General features: G+C 46.3%; 6 protein-coding genes across 6 annotated transcripts; 3 read left to right on the top strand and 3 right to left on the bottom strand.

Moving 5' to 3' along the window:
* Window positions 1-719: 719 nt before the first annotated feature.
* C8R40DRAFT_329328 (uncharacterized protein) lies at window positions 720-1,842 on the top strand. The gene is made up of 2 exons (XM_046234724.1): window positions 720-852; window positions 905-1,842. The coding sequence occupies exon 2, from the start codon at window positions 1,001-1,003 to the stop codon at window positions 1,706-1,708; it is 708 nt and encodes a 235-aa protein (XP_046085259.1). The 5' UTR covers window positions 720-852; window positions 905-1,000; the 3' UTR covers window positions 1,709-1,842.
* Window positions 1,843-3,775: 1,933 nt separating this feature from the next.
* C8R40DRAFT_329291 (uncharacterized protein) lies at window positions 3,776-5,007 on the top strand. The gene has a single exon (XM_046234722.1). It carries the CDS (start codon window positions 3,879-3,881, stop codon window positions 4,563-4,565), a length of 687 nt encoding a protein of 228 aa, XP_046085258.1. The 5' UTR covers window positions 3,776-3,878; the 3' UTR covers window positions 4,566-5,007.
* On the top strand, window positions 4,992-6,087 carry C8R40DRAFT_329297 (uncharacterized protein). Its single transcript, XM_046234723.1, has 3 exons — window positions 4,992-5,613; window positions 5,669-5,771; window positions 5,825-6,087. The coding sequence occupies exons 1-3, from the start codon at window positions 5,209-5,211 to the stop codon at window positions 5,935-5,937; spliced, it is 621 nt and encodes a 206-aa protein (XP_046085257.1). The 5' UTR covers window positions 4,992-5,208; the 3' UTR covers window positions 5,938-6,087.
* Window positions 6,088-6,226: 139 nt separating this feature from the next.
* C8R40DRAFT_1195329 (uncharacterized protein) lies at window positions 6,227-7,019 on the bottom strand (the record flags this gene model as incomplete). The annotated part of the gene is made up of 3 exons (XM_046233077.1): window positions 6,602-7,019; window positions 6,424-6,543; window positions 6,227-6,364 (listed from the first exon to the last, which is right to left on the bottom strand). Exons 1-3 carry the CDS (start codon window positions 6,962-6,964, stop codon window positions 6,227-6,229), a joined length of 621 nt encoding a protein of 206 aa, XP_046085256.1. The 5' UTR covers window positions 6,965-7,019.
* Window positions 7,020-7,824: 805 nt separating this feature from the next.
* C8R40DRAFT_329240 (uncharacterized protein) lies at window positions 7,825-11,035 on the bottom strand. Its single transcript, XM_046234721.1, has 10 exons — window positions 10,674-11,035; window positions 10,610-10,621; window positions 10,482-10,544; window positions 10,391-10,419; window positions 10,217-10,338; window positions 10,137-10,167; window positions 10,053-10,083; window positions 9,899-9,997; window positions 9,382-9,848; window positions 7,825-9,319 (listed from the first exon to the last, which is right to left on the bottom strand). The coding sequence occupies exons 1-10, from the start codon at window positions 10,991-10,993 to the stop codon at window positions 8,163-8,165; spliced, it is 2,331 nt and encodes a 776-aa protein (XP_046085255.1). The 5' UTR covers window positions 10,994-11,035; the 3' UTR covers window positions 7,825-8,162.
* Window positions 11,036-13,421: 2,386 nt separating this feature from the next.
* C8R40DRAFT_1070313 (uncharacterized protein) lies at window positions 13,422-14,645 on the bottom strand (the record flags this gene model as incomplete). Its single annotated transcript, XM_046226214.1, has 5 exons — window positions 13,422-13,438; window positions 13,485-13,531; window positions 13,804-13,943; window positions 14,218-14,427; window positions 14,487-14,645. 5 exons carry the CDS (start codon window positions 14,643-14,645, stop codon window positions 13,422-13,424), a joined length of 573 nt encoding a protein of 190 aa, XP_046085254.1.
* Between the last annotated feature and the right edge of the window lie 576 nt (window positions 14,646-15,221).

Raw genomic sequence — 15,221 nt, 5'->3', positions numbered from 1 at the left:
GTTTGCTGAGAAGCGATGCTTACTGGTTGAACATCTTCTATACAGCCCTTAAAATCGCGCGCCGGTCCTTGGTCTCTTTGCACTTGACAGTCGAACACCGCATTTCCTAGTCCAAAACCTCGAGATATTAAAGGGTGTTTAGACTGACATACTGATAGCAAGATGAGAAAAGCCAATCTGCGAGAGAATTTTCACGCTTTCGCATTAGACTTCGCAGCCTTAGTTTGACCGATGAATGAAAGAGAAGAGATTCATCCAGGCTATCGACAAGGAGGTTTTTTTTTTCGGCAGGCTTTTTCTTTCAGTAATTACCGGTTACCGCTCGGGCCGATGTCTCTTCTCCATCTCCTTCTGTTCTTTGACGACGAACATTGTTCATTGCAATACTATTCATCTTTTGCGCGATAGGTATCTCCACGAAGGATGAATATACTGGCCCCTGGGAATGATAGATACAGAACGGTCTAAAGCACGGATGATCTCAGTGCGTATGATACTATTACTTGGCGTTGTCGCTCTACTGATTCACTGAGTTTGCTCCTCACAGATCTGCACTGATTTCCAGTGCATATCTGATGAAACTTAGACGAGACTTTCAATGGAAGATGGCAGGATGTGCTCTTTGACCGTTGGGCGCGATAACGACATATACTTTGTTGTGATCATTGTGACATCGTTACAAGGCGACGTTCAAAGTTGATCTTTGACAACGAGAATTGTTATTTCAGCCCAGCTTGGACCTTCATCTCCGTCGTTCTGCCTCGTTCTGCCTTGTACTTCTGCAAAGGATAATAAGACTTTACCTGGTCTATTGAGCCGTTTCCGGGCCAACGGTCACTGTTCCCTTTTTAGGTCAGTTCGCTTTATAACCTGTTCCAGGACAATCAAGTTGATGGTAACATAGTCATTGCATCGGAATAAATTGTTGTTGGGCTAGCTAGGGCGCAGGACCTTTATAAAGCCGGCCGCGTTTTGGACCCAACTCCTCTAACGTTCACCAATGCCTGCACTCATGAAACATGTACGATTCTCTAGCATCAACGCCTTGTATTCCCCTGTTCCCTCTACGCCATACGTGTTCACCACGTCCACTTCCACTTCGAGTTCCCGCTCTTCACACTCAGAGGACTCGAAACCTTCGAGACGTCGGAGACACGTCTCTAAACTTACGACCCATTCACGATCTAAATCGCTGGATATTCCAGCGCCCATTACACGTATCCATTATCTATTGGCCTTTTCGCCGTACCAATTGCCTCCAATTCCGTATCACCTTTCCACGCATCCATCTATAACCAAGTCATTTATCTCGGCCGACGTTCTATCGGAGCCCGCCACAGACCCACCAGTTTCTTCGTTAATCATTACGTGTCCTCATCTTCAGTGGGAATTCACTGTCACCCCGTCGTCTCGCAAAGCCTCTTGTGTCTCTGTCATCGACGTGTTGTACGCCCTCTACCGCGGCTTACGCATTGCCGTCCATCCCGTAGAGTACAAAGCGCTCCCTTCACCGGAAGCTGTTGCTAATGTCAACGAAGCTTATTATTCGCGATGTAACAGCATTCTGGAGGCACAGGCACGTCAAGAGGAGCAGTCTAAAGGCATTAAGAGGGTCGACTTCTTAATTGGCAGAACTCGGTTCTTGGGCCTGTCGAAAAAGTCCCGTCGGAGAGACGACGGATTGGTTTGGGAGCTCAATGTGTCATGAGCGGAAACACTAGTGGCTCTACATACCAACGTCATTCCATCTCGCATCACCTATCTTGTTCCACCATATTCTAGTTCTTTGTGGCTCTCATTCCCTGGCGTATGTCCTCCGCTGGTCGAACATTTCCCTTTCCAGCTTGGCACCTGGGCTAAGGGTCGGGAATATAGCCTCTTCTTCCTCTTCGATTCCGAAAATTTCTCCTGCTATCCTCGTTCAAAAATTGCTGTGTAAATTGCTTTTTCCCATATCGTTATATCCTTCAATATTTTTACGACCTTTTCACGAAGCTTTCAGTACTATTAGAATTGTCAAACACAAAAGAAGTAAAGATACAATGTAACACTACTGTAACCTCATAGTCAAACTTTCTAATCGCACGATTTGTTATATCTAAACTTTGTTTGTTGAGCTTGAAGCGGCCGGCCTATCTCAAAATCGCAGGTGTATTTCGCTTGTCACCTACTAGCACAAGCTAGTATACATTTAGTAACCGTAAGAGGCACTGCGGTGCGCGCCCATGATAACACGTGTAATTCTTATCACCGAACCCACCATCGCGTTCTTTTTTTCATCATTCAGACTTTCAACGAACCCTCATTTCATGATGTGTCCTTCGTATTTAGCCAAAAGAATCTACCAACTTATTTGTTCCCATTTATGTTCGACATCTGATTTCTCAACCTGCATGTGCGCAGCTGCGAGGACAGCAACCAGGGTTTCTAGGGGGTTCCACAGGCTACAGCATACTATGTAAGTTGGCTTACTGAGGCAAAAGATGGCCGAGTCCCGACTTTCCGCAGCTCTTCACACGTTCCCCTACGACAAGACCATCGGAGACACAAATCCATGAGGCAATCCACTATATAGCCGTTGTCGAATTCTGGGCAAGTGGCACAATTTGCTCGGCGTGCACTGCAACATAATATAATGTACTTACTTTGACTCTTACAATTACACTCAGACTCTTGGCTCTAATTCTCCTAATTTCCTCGCATCTGCGCATTGAATCCTCCTATCATCATTACACGTGTAATCGCCACCTCCACTGGATTTAGAACTTATTCAGTTCTTTCTCTCCTGGATTCCCGTCACACAATTCAGAGATTGATAGGAATTATTCAAGCCTGCCAATCCTCTGGACGCTATACACCTAATTCGGGAAGATCATCTCCTCCGACTCCAAGTGCGAAATATCGTCCGAGAAGGCTGACAATACGATTCAAGAATCAGTGGGCATTGACTTCCTGTCTACATACACGAGTTCGATGGAGACTACTTGATCAGTGGATTAGAACGAGGGGAACGATAACGAGAGGTCCACTCCGCATACTTGGTGTGTTCTATAGGTCTATCTAACACGTAAAAGTGTCTGCGGTTGCTGTTGAACTTCTCCCTTTTTGCTTCTGAAAGTTCGCACCCCAGTGTAACATACTCGAAGAAAATGGTGCTCTGTACACCAGAGTTTCAAATGCATCTATCTATCGCGCCACCAACAGAGGCAGCGCTTCTCCTCTACGTGATAGCTGTAGAGCGCTTAGCGGCGCGCCCCCCACATTAGGTCAGTTTGCTGTAGAATTCCGTGGATACCGACTACGATCTGCCGCAGGACTCCCTGAACACGCTCTCATCTCAAAGCTTGCAATCTAACTAATGCGTATTTGCTCAAACACAAAGCAAAAGATAGCTGTATGTGAGACACTGTTTGTATCCGATACTCCGTCTGGTTTCCGAATGAAAACAAATTTATCTAACTTGGGGATTGTACTGGTTGCTTTCGTCTCTCTCTCAATAACGACTACTCACTCTGACTCGTTCTTGCCGTAGCAGTATATTCTATTTGCTGAACTAGAGCTCAGTGCATCTCAATTTTTTTCGTCAGCATTTCCGGGAAGGCATTTTGTTTCCGTGGATCTCGCTTACCCGAACCAATCAGACGCGGCCTCCGCCCTTCCTATTCAGGCTCCGAGAATCTGTGTCGTGGCTGTACATCCGAATATCAAGAGCCGGCACCGCCATCTCCAATCTCATCTATTTTCTTCCCGATACGTCACAGACGCGCTAGGTGGATATAAAGGCGTTTTATGTCTAGCTTCCATACTTTCAGAATCCCCCCGCCCTCCACTCAGTCTACATAACAACTTTCAACCCCAGTTTAACGAACAACTAGTATATGCCAGGAAAACACGTACGATTCGCGAGTATCTCGACTGCCTATCCTCCTGCCGTACCGTCTTTATCTTATTCCATTGGGTCTGCACCGTCGTCCTCAGGGCCACAGACTCCCCCATCGTATTCTTCAGGCTTACCTTCAACTCGTTATGGCCCCTCTCGCTCTCAGCACAAACGCTCTCAGTCGTATCCAGCTCCTACACGGGTACATAATCTGCTAGCTTACTCTCACCATCCGGTCATAAATTACGATGTCAGCCTCCCCACGTCCGCCATAACGACATCGCACACAGGCCTTTCTACTACCTCGTTTTCCGAGCCTGCAGTATACCCTCCCGTATCATCACTTGTACTCCATATCCCCCACCACATATGGCCCATAACGGTCCAAGCCTCGTACAATGGTCACTACGTTACCGTGAATGATGTGTTCACCGAAGTATACCAGTCTCTGCGGAAGAACGTCACTTCTGCAGAGTATCACGCGATCCCATCGAAGAAAGACGCCGAGAAAGTTCGGATGGCTTATGAGACGCGGTACAGACGTCTTCGCGATCGCCATGCGTCCCAGCATGAGAAACAGCAGGGACTCAAACGGGTGGACTTCTTGACTGGCCACACTCGCTTCATGGGATTAGCTACTTCCGGTCATGGCGGTTCTGGTGCTTGGATACTTCGCCTCTCGTAAAAGTATCCGTTCGCTTCCTCCAGGAGCTGGGTGATGATTATTCCAACCCTTCTAACGAGTTTGTTTATTCTTCTTTATTTCGAAACGGACGAACTGCCACAGTGGATCTTATACCACTCCAACCCACTTGACCAATTCCCGCATTGCATTGTTGGACTTAATTCGCATTTGTGCTCACCATGTTCTCACTTGTAATTGTATTCCATTTTAACGATAATTTACGATACTTAGTCCCTTTTCCTGCGATCCTTTACTACTGATATGCCTTTATGTCTTCGTATGTCCATGAATATGTTTGGAATATGCCTTATTATTTCTCAGTCTATACTACGTATTGACTACGTAGGTAAATGATCTGTCTTGTTCCTCCTCTGAATCCATAGCAATGCTACTCTCGATTCAAAAAAAAATTTGTTGACATTTAGCTGGCTGCCCGATTTGAGAAGACGCGATCACGTTATCCGGGCCAAAGATGCATTGCTATTTTGAGAAGTGGCAAAGATCCTAATTAAACGGACAATAGAGACTACCCAGAGGTATTTAAGCCTTCTTAAATTTCTCTCGTCCTGATTAGTGACATTACCGTTGAATTTCACGGTGATATACAATCTTTCAAGTTTCCATTAATTACTACTCGCAAGATATGGCGCGCACCATGATTTGTGATGCTCACAATCGCCCGATCTTTCGCAGACCAAGAAAGGATCCAGTGACTGGTAGAACCACACCAGCTACTCGCAAAGCCTGGCTGAGGAGTCAGCCTGCTATCCTCGTTTCTTCCGTAGAAGAACACAGCGTTATCTGCAAAGACTGTCAGAATCTTGTTCAATTACACCCGCGCTTTCTTTACCAAATCGAGAACTGGCAAATCCATATGAAAGATTGTAGTCAACAAGCCGTCGGAGGTGAACCAGCCAGGAAGCGACGTCGCATAACTCGAGGCTCGGAGTCTGGGACGAGGACACAGATGACTCTCAGATCACAAAGATTGCTTGAGGTCGAGGTCGATGAGAGATTAGCGCAGGACCCAGACAAAACCGATGAGGAAGTTGGTGACTTCTTTGGGTGATCATAAAATATGATACTAAGTTATGTCTAATTAGGACATCGAAGAGTTAGAGAACTACCCGATAACTTCGACACGGCATTCGAAGCCAGTCGCTAACGGTTATCGTCAACCCTTCGTTGAAAGTTACGGTCGTAACTGTATGTTCGTCTTTTCGGTCACCTCCCATCGTTACTGATAGTCTTGGTGATAGCTGAGGATTATTCTGACACTTTCTATTTCTTCGAATACGATTATGCCGCCGCGGAGTCATTTACGTCTCGTTTTCCTATCAGCAATGAACGAGGATCTTGGAGGGATGAATAGATGCTCTGTGTAAAAAAGGAATTACATGCGAGTCCAGGACGTTGACAGGTTATATATGTTATGTTATGAGATTCCAGCTGTGTATTAATGTGTATTAATATCGTAGTCTATCGTTATCATGATAATGGTCGTGATTTTGTATCGATACAAGGTGCTAAATGCTACAGTGTTAGCAATATACAATGGTTGAATACAGCGAGGCTATCGCTACAAAGGTAGATATGAGATGCGTATGGATAGCGTAGGATATGATTGGTGCATGAGAGATGGTATATATGGTCGGAAAACGTTAAAAGTCGACTGCAACGTCGGCTTGCCAGGCATCTTCGAAAGGGTTCCATAAAGAGACAAGGACCAGTCTCTCGAAGGTGATACCGCCGTGGCCAATCCGCCAATGCGGAGATTGAGGGCGTTCCATTTGGGCTTTCTATGAAGGAATGAAGTTAGATTTTATGGGAGCGTCAAGCCAAAACTTGTATCACTGACCTCGCAGAATCGAGCAAAATTGAGTGCGATGGCCTGAGCAAGTGTTGCACGAGAGATTGGGCCTCGTGAAGTCACAACTTCGATAGGACGTGCCCATTCTGTGTGTTCATAGCCAGGCCACTAATATCAATTCATGTTAGTTCGAGTAGGGAAGATACGATGGAGTAAGGAAACTTACCCTGATGTGGATAGTAATCTTCCGAAGGTAGGGAGCATGAGCGAGGACTTGATCTGTAGCACCTTGCATCATCTGTTCCAGAGCGTATTCACCACGAACACACAACTCCTGCATGGGGAAGCCTTGCTTCGAGTAGCCCTTGAGGTCGAAGGCAATAGGATTGTGAAGAGGCTGCATACGACCGGAAGTACTCTTCCATTTCCCGCTTGGAGTGTAGGGTGTCTGAGCCAGACGTCTTCGATTCGGAATAAGGAAAGTCGATGCAGCGGGAGAAGACACGTGGTTCGCTGATCCGAGAGTGCTATAGCTAGAGGTATTTCCAGCGTGGACGGAAGGGTGAAGAGGATTAACGTAGTGAGACATTTCGAAGAGGAAATTTAGCGTCGAGGAAAGCAAAGAGTTCGATAGAAAATCTGACCAAGTCGTTGCCTGGGGATGAGGACTTACCGTTGCTCTGAACAGGTTTTATACAGGTTTTGAGTGCGAACATCGAAGTGGCTTGAACAGTGAAAGAGAAAGGCGGATAGGCCTATGCGTTTGTTAACCCGGGGAAGAAACAAAGCTGAAAAGGTATTCAAAGTCGTTGAGATTCTGCAGCCTTTGATCTTGCCTTGTAAGCTTTGGGGTAATGGGAGAAATCTAACCAACAACAGAGCAATCTTGAGTGACAAAACTATTCGCCAAAGGAGGAGAGCGAGGGCGGGTGATAATAGAGAGGGAATGCCCTTGTTTTCCATCACATTTGATGGGAAACCGCCGCGTGCATGGCCAAATTGGGATATTGGTCTTCATGAAAGGTTCATATATTCACATATGTTATCGTGAGGTGATTATAGGTAGTAGAGAGTGATTTAGTGATCACATATAGAGCTAATCTCAGAGCGATATTCGAAGATACGAGCCTCGAAGTGTTATTGATGTTGTTGTTCCCTGGACCCCGTCGGACACATAATGACAATAGCATGCAACAGCATTGATATCGTCGACGATGGATTGCTGTTCATTGAAAAGTGAGACACGATATGTGGTCTGAATGCTAGACCAGTGAGCGTACAGTGAACTTCAAGAAAAGAGCAATCAACCCTAGTTTAGCAATGTTTGTTCCCCAAGTAGCCGGAACTCGGCATCATCAACGTCGGAAATGGTTTCACCTCCCGCCTGGTCAGAAGGACACCGCTGCTAGATACACAAGCACACCTGAGAATTGTTATCTCCCATCAAAATGATAGTTGAGGAACAAACTCTCTGAGCTTGAATCCGAGTCGTATTTCGAATCAGACCCTAGTCCAATTGACATTATACACTATACCAGTAGTGAACTAAATTAAAACTGTTTGAAGTTACAGTATGATACGATGCAACGACACGAAGAGGAAAATCCAAAAAGACGAGAGCCGACGAAAGCAAGAATCTACACAGCAGATAATAAATCAATTGAAAAATGAGACAGCAATATATATGAAGGAGGATTCCGGATTCCAGGATGCCAGATGTTGAATACGGCGTCTAGAGGAATCGTGATTGGAGACACAAACTGCACCGTGTGGGTGATTGCACCTTCTTATGATCTTGTTTCTCCTTCCTCGCCGGGGATGGCACGTCCATTACCGATACCCCTCCCAGGAAGCGGCGGTACAGGCGGCACCTCCACTCTTGAAGGAGGCGCAAAAAACCCTTCCGCCGTGACCCCGATCGCTGCCACCCCAGAACCAGTACTCTTCCGATTGGTTCCGCGTCCGATACTGATAGAGCCTTTTTTACCAGGACCAATGGTCGACCCTGAGCCTTTCTCGATGCTGATGGTTGAACGTGCTTTGCCCCTGCTGTATGTCGCGTATGATGCGGACTGGGCGAGGGAGGAGGATGAGAATGAAGATGGTGGAACGCCGTAGTCAGTGTGTACAGATCGTGTGGGCTTTGAGCGTCTGGAGCCGTTGGAAAGTGTATTCCGATGTTGAGGATGGGGTTGAGGCGACATAGATGATGATGAGGACGATGTCGATGGACCGCCACCATTGGGATCGGTATGTCGTCCGTGGTTGGGCCCAATAGGCATGACTAACATCGCGTCATCAATATCTTCATCGTCGTCGGGATTCGTATGGAAACCACTGCTGTTCCGTTTGTGATTGTCAATTCTCAATTGTGACACAAAATCTGAGCGATCATGGAACCCGTTTCCGATGACGGATCCAGGTTGAGGGAAACCTTGGAAACCTGCGGTTCCTTTCCATGCACGCTGCTGATGTTGTTGCAACTCATCGTCGCTAGGTTCCGCGGATGCGTCCCTACTTCGTTCAGGCGTGCTATCCCGGAGTTCGTATCTATCTCCGCCTCCATATCCAGCAGCGTAGTCTGCCTCAGACATCGGATGTGCTACGATGGCCTCACTAGGATCCACGACCTCGTCAAAAACCTCGTAGTACCGCTGAATACAAAGTTTGATGATGGCACCAAGCGTGGTTTTACCTTCAGCCGAAGCAGTAGCTTTGTTGGATATGGATAGAGATGGGATAGATGATGATGAAGGTAGAGAAGAGGGTTGTTGTTGTTGTTGTTCCTGTTGCTCGAAGAGGGCAGGTCCTCCGGGTACAGCACACATTTGAACGTCCCGAATAGGACTAGAACCGGAAACGAGGTTAGGACAGAGGACCACGGAAAGGTTGTGAGCATCCATTCGGTTTGAAGCAGACCGGAGGGAAATATCGTGCATCAAGTCTACCAGATACACAGAAGAGTCAGAATCATTCAAATTCGCCACAAAGAGATAGACGACTTACGAAGGACGTGGCTTAAGAGAATATACGTGCATGGTGGTATTTCTGACAACAACACATCCCTAATGTACATCACACTCGTCATATCCCCCGGATCGCTCGTGGGCATCGGACATCGTCTGATAACAGGATAGAGAGCCTCCGGAAATATCGGCGTCGGCAGATCCCTCAAATACTTCTTCAGCAACACCGCAGCGAGATGAGGGTCCCCAAATGTTTCTAGCGAGACAACATTTCCTCTATCGTAAGCTTCTTGGGCAGAGCGAAGCATGGACGACGAAGCTGAGCGTCTGAATAGACCCTCTTCCTCTAAGCCTGTGTCCCGTAGGAATTGAATGGCGTCCTTGACTGGACGGGGGATCCCGCCTTTTTCGCCGTGGTAACCCATGAGGTCTTCGAGTGGGACGCCAAATGTGCTGGAGGGTGTGGGGATGGGAAGGGTAATCTTCTTCTCGTATTTAGAATTTTCACTGTATAGAGACATGTTAGCTTAGAAATATGGAAGTTTGATGAAACGTACTGGTAGACCGCGGGAGGAATGTCAATCTGAGTGAGTGGGACATGATATGCAAGTTCGGATAGGGTATCAAGGTAGGTGATCTTGCGAAAGAATTTGGGACTGCAACGAGTCGTGGATACATGAATTTGTTGTATTCTGAATCCAAACGACATACCTGATGATAGCACCAGCGAGAGAGAAAAGCACTGTAACGGAATGTTATAAAAATAATTATCTTGAGAAACGAGTAGACACGTACTCTTTGTGAAGAATGTTGAATGAACGATATACTATCCCAATATGAGAACGATAACAGTGATTTGAATGTAAGTCACTCACCAGTCGTTTCAAATTCTTACGATACTTCCGGCTCAAACTTCGATAAGCTTTCCAGACCCAATTCCAGCCTGGCGAATGCTTTCCTCCGGCAGCGAGAAAGACGACAGTGTAGTCTGATTCGACTGAGAAAATAATGTGAATATCTTGTGCGGACATAATTCCTGGATTCTTTACCATAAAGATCGAGATATGAGAGAATCCGTCTGGCAGGCCCAGAAGACCATTTAGAAGCTGAGAGAGTTCAAGGAGGGAGCTGACAACGTACGAGAGCAACACATCATAGTTCATTTCTCGAGGATCAGGCAGTGCAGAGGCATTGATTACAACCCTAAATTGTATTCGGTTCAATGAATTAATTGTACACGGGTTTTTGACAAGTGAGGCGCCTCCTACATTGGACGTGTTCTATTTCAATATAGTTAGCGAATGGTTGCAGACAGGATTGCATGGTGCTCACTCATAATCCACACCAGCCTGGAAAATCAACTTGGCCATCGTCTGTTGCACTAATTCTCTTCCTTGAATCTCTGCATTGGCAGTGTGATTAATGTTGTCGCTGCTTCCTAAGGATCTCTTCGTCCAGGGAGGTGTAAAGCCATTGATTGTGAATCCCTTTCGTCGAGGACTTCTAAGACCCGGACTTGAGGGGGATATAGGAACGGTAGTGTCGAAATCGGCATATGGCGGCGGCTGGGAGCCATGTGGAGCGCTTGGCGCTGAGGGAGCTATTGAAAGGGCCGCCAACCGTTGTTTGAGGGTAAGATTATTGGATGGCATTTGAGTTCGTCGTCCGAGACGACGGTAAGAGAGAGGTTTCCCACGTGGGCAGAATGCAATTACCGTTCACGTGCGTCAAATATCGACTCTCCAGCCTGAGCTTCCGATTGTCTTCCTTGAAGAGGCGGAAACGGACGAAAAGGTCAACGGACAAAGGCTGCATCGCAGTAAGTATCTCACTCGTGTTCAAAACTTCATGCAAATTTTCCAGAGGCATTACAGGCTTCTGACGATAGAGAGTGATGTTGATGGTCTCCGACTTGCTCAGTAATACTTAGTCTTCAACCAGATACAAAAATTGCGAAGCCTACAGCGCAAAGCCAATAACAATTCGGACTACATGTCCTCACCAATCTCACAGCGAAGGATATCATTATGCAAAGGGCATGAACTGCCGAAGATTCTTCTCCCTCTAAAAGTACACATGATGGTATCCAACTAAATACACTCCACCGAATCTGGAGGTATCGCATGCACCTGAATGGTAATGCATGGAGCCCTGCTCGATGACCCCAAGGTAGAACAACAGCATTCCAGCGATCTTTCTGCCTTTTATTAAACTTATCATCAACGTATAGGTCTCGCATTAGAATGGACTCTTGTGCGAATTCCTGGCCTCGAATTCCCAGCCATTGATCAAAATACTTCTGGGGAGAGATTCTTCGTCCTCTTCCTACTTGAATGAAGGACTCCAGCTGTAGACCCTGGACGAGATGAAGGGTATCTCTGAGGGAAGATACGAAGAACGTCTGTGGATGGAGATATCCAAATAATGAGGAATGGAGCAGACGTTGCTCTGCAAAAGGGAAAGGATGATGATAATAACGTCCATTACGTATAGCCGATGCTTTGTGCTCCAGGTAAGCGTAATGTTCGCGGATCCTTTCTAGGTCCTGAGGTGCAAGCGTAATGAAGCGAAAGATGTGATATCGAGCCCTGGGAAGCCAGGACTTGCTGACTAGTGATAAGTTTTTGAGATCGTCGATGAAGCGGTCGATAAGCTCCTGTGGTAAATCGGGCATGGTGTTGAACAAGGACAACCTAAAACAACGTCAACAAGCCCAAAATACTTTGTAAGCAGTTTATTTCGCTAAGGAACAAAGTCGCTACTTTCGTCCCATAACGACGTCGAGATGGAATTCGTGATGTCTTGTTTCTTGGTCGAATAAGATTTCTCTCGTGGAAGAGACGGTATCACTTAGAGGGACCCACATTTGCGACATGCGGCACTTCAAACTTCAAGAACAGACACACTTTGGACTTGTTTCGTTTCAAAGCTCACCGGCTTGTCACTGGCACCTCTACATGTGAGCCCCTGTTACTGTGCGCCGCATCTTATATCTAAAATTCAGGTATATTATCCATCACAAAGCAAGGTGTGGTCCACGGCAGTGTGTCAGTGAAGTCTTCTTGCTTACGCTTTAGGTGGGAACATGTTGAAGAAAATCTCGTGCACTGAAGAGTTTACGGATCAGAGTGACAGGAATGGCTATCGATGAAATTTAATTCGACGAAATTTGTTCATGGACGCAAAGGAGATAGGACGGCAGTGTGAGCACTAGCAAGTTCCAGCTCAGCTACGTTGTTGCACTATTTGATTCAAATTGCTAAATCGCAAGTCTATAGAGCAAAGTTCAAACTCAGTCAAACTTAACAACGGGGGCACTGGGTTGAAACTTACTCCTACGATACCAAGTATGGTAGCTGAGCAAGTGAAGCCTAAACAGCAAGTGTTTTGGCCAAGGTTCGTACATGGTTGGCCCAGGTCAATGCAAATGTCGCCAGTACCAGACGTTGAAAGTGTGCACACCGAACCGAGCTTCAAGACACAGATACCCCAAATTAGAATTTCGAGCCCCAAATTTTTTGGACAGACATACTAATGGTAACATAGTATCAGTACAGCTGAACCCTTCGCAGCATGAGCTATCGGCACAGGACTCGAGCAACGTGGCACATTGGGCCTGGCGTTGGGCGAGCACTGACGCCTCGACACTGGCAGCAATGAAGAGGATCGAAGCGAAAGTCAGAGCTTTGCTGATGAAATGCATGTCGGAAAGGATCAATCTGTTGACTAGCTCACTGGAATATTGGGGCAAGTTCTTTTATAGTTCTGCTAGATCGACGGCAGCTTAAACGATGGTGCACTGTAACTGACAACACCAAATTTGACGTTGTCACAGAACACGATTTTTTGCTGACGTCTGCTGCATTATCCGCGTGCCCAATCTATATTGAATATAGAAGATCGAGAACACAGTGTACGTCCAGGTTTGCCCGCGACTGTGGGTAAAATGCTCGCAGGTTTCCTCGAAGAATGTTGTTGCCTAGATAAGTAAACTATCGTGGTTTCCCTTAGCGCGAACTAGGCTAAGACATACGGATGCAGTGGCTGCATATAGAATCGCAGAAGAAAGAAGCTCTTGCATCAAACACCATACGGTCCTGAATGTATAAACTTCAGTAGTCACTGAAAATTGAAATAACGTACGTGAGGTAGATGGACTGTCTCGTTCAATACAACTGCTCTTGACACGACTAAAATCGAACACGCACAAGGGAACTAAAATTCAGGGGAATCCTGTAGAAGGTTGTGACGTCAGCATGAGGAGAAGCAGTGGGTCGAAAAAACCTCCCATGCTGAACCAGAAAGTTGTCACCGGTGGAAGCAAGATGCAAGTACTAGATCAACGACTCTCTGGTTGATTCATACAGAGAATGTATCGAATTTGACGTGGTGAGAGACCTCGGAAGGAAATCCGTCACATAGGATGGCATGGCTTCAAGTTGAATGTGAGTCGTGCGCATACCAGTGCGATTCAAGAAAGGTTTGAAGTTGACTGACTTTTGCATTTACTTTCTCAACTGAGACCTTTTGAATGTATATGTACCGTGTTGGTACTTTACTGGGAAGAGTAACACGGAATTTGGATTCCACAATTGGCAGATACTACAAGGAAGGAAATGAAAAAAGCATCTCGCGCATCGAAAAATTTTGCCCAACAAATAGGAAAACTGAATAGTTAATGAATATGTATCGCCGATGTTGATTAAACGTGGATTCCTATAAAAAGAGCCCCGAGACTTAGAGCAGCATGATGACCCCGCACTCCACTGAAGAGTCAAAATCGAATTTGATTGATTATGCACAAGTCTGAAAACTCGTGGTGTTAGCGTCGAATTTTGTGAGTGAAACTTGACAGGGGGAAAAGGTCAAAGCTCACTCCTAAGATTCCGAGTAAACTCGTCGAGCAAGTAAGGCCCGTGCAGCAAATACTATCGCCAGCAAGGGTGACGCATGGTTCTCCCGAGGCAGCACAAATACTACCAGGAAGGCCAGTACTACTAGTGCTTCCAGTGCTACTACTACCAGTGCTTCCAGTGCTTCCAGTACTAGTACCAGTAGGGAGCGCAATTGAGCACACCGACCCGAGCTAGAAGCAGATACACCCACTCAGTCTAAAGCCTGAAGGAACACTTGAATTAGACATACAATGGGTAACGAGGCACATGTGAATCCGTCGCAGCATGCGCTATCAGCGCAGGACTCGAGCAACGTGGCGCAGGAGGTCTGGCGTTGAGCGAGCACTGACGCCTCGACAGCAACGAGGAAGATTGAGGCGAAGGTGAAAGCTTTATTGATGAATGACATGGCAAAAATGGTGGATTTCGTGAGGATGATCCTCTGGTTTTAGGGTTCTATTTTATAGCTCTACCTAGGGCCAACGATATAGTTCCATACTAGAATGAGCTGACGCCGAACTTGGTGCTGCCGCGGAAAATAAGTTTGTCGCTCGACGTATAGTCCTGAATCAATATAAACCGCCCGATACAATGCACATCGATAAAACCCTTCCGATTCCCCTTGAGAAATGATATTGACCGGATAAGTAAAGTCTTCAAGAGTGGGCACCAAGACATACGGATCCAGCGGCTGTATGCACATGAACAAGTCAATAGTCGATAACGTCGCAGAAACGGAAAACCTCTAGTGCACTGTATAACAGAAGGACCTGGGACGTATAGGATTTAGCATGGGAGTCATCATTCGAAGCCACGTACGTGAGGCTGGCACATACATCTATGAAGAAACCGTTTCGTTCAATCAACAGTTGTAGTGCCAAGACCAAACACGCATAAGGGCAGTTAAGGGCCTCAGGTTGTTCTAAAGGACTTGACGAGAGCAGTAATATAGTTCAGCAGATTTTTCGATAGAGATAATGTGAGT

Source organism: Lentinula edodes, assembly GCF_021015755.1.
Source record: "Lentinula edodes strain Le(Bin) 0899 ss11 chromosome Unknown C8R40scaffold_22, whole genome shotgun sequence".
Classification (NCBI taxonomy): Eukaryota; Fungi; Basidiomycota; class Agaricomycetes; order Agaricales; family Omphalotaceae; genus Lentinula; species Lentinula edodes.
This window is presented reverse-complemented; position numbering and strand designations above follow the sequence as displayed.

Bases quoted from the DNA above. Each gene is read 5' to 3' on its own strand.
- C8R40DRAFT_329240 (XM_046234721.1), bottom strand. From the start codon at position 10,993: ATGCCATCCAATAATCTTACCCTCAAACAACGGTTGGCGGCCCTTTCA. The intron at 10,084-10,136 runs GTACGTGTCTAC...ATTCCGTTACAG, and splicing joins TTCAACATTCTTCACAAAGA to TGCTTTTCTCTCTCGCTGGT. The intron at 9,998-10,052 runs GTATGTCGTTTG...GACTCGTTGCAG, and splicing joins CTCGCTGGTGCTATCATCAG to TCCCAAATTCTTTCGCAAGA.
- C8R40DRAFT_329291 (XM_046234722.1), top strand. From the start codon at position 3,879: ATGCCAGGAAAACACGTACGATTCGCGAGTATCTCGACTGCCTATCCT.
- C8R40DRAFT_329297 (XM_046234723.1), top strand. From the start codon at position 5,209: ATGGCGCGCACCATGATTTGTGATGCTCACAATCGCCCGATCTTTCGC. The intron at 5,614-5,668 runs GTTGGTGACTTC...ATGTCTAATTAG, and splicing joins CAGACAAAACCGATGAGGAA to GACATCGAAGAGTTAGAGAA. The intron at 5,772-5,824 runs GTATGTTCGTCT...TCTTGGTGATAG, and splicing joins TGAAAGTTACGGTCGTAACT to CTGAGGATTATTCTGACACT.
- C8R40DRAFT_329328 (XM_046234724.1), top strand. From the start codon at position 1,001: ATGCCTGCACTCATGAAACATGTACGATTCTCTAGCATCAACGCCTTG.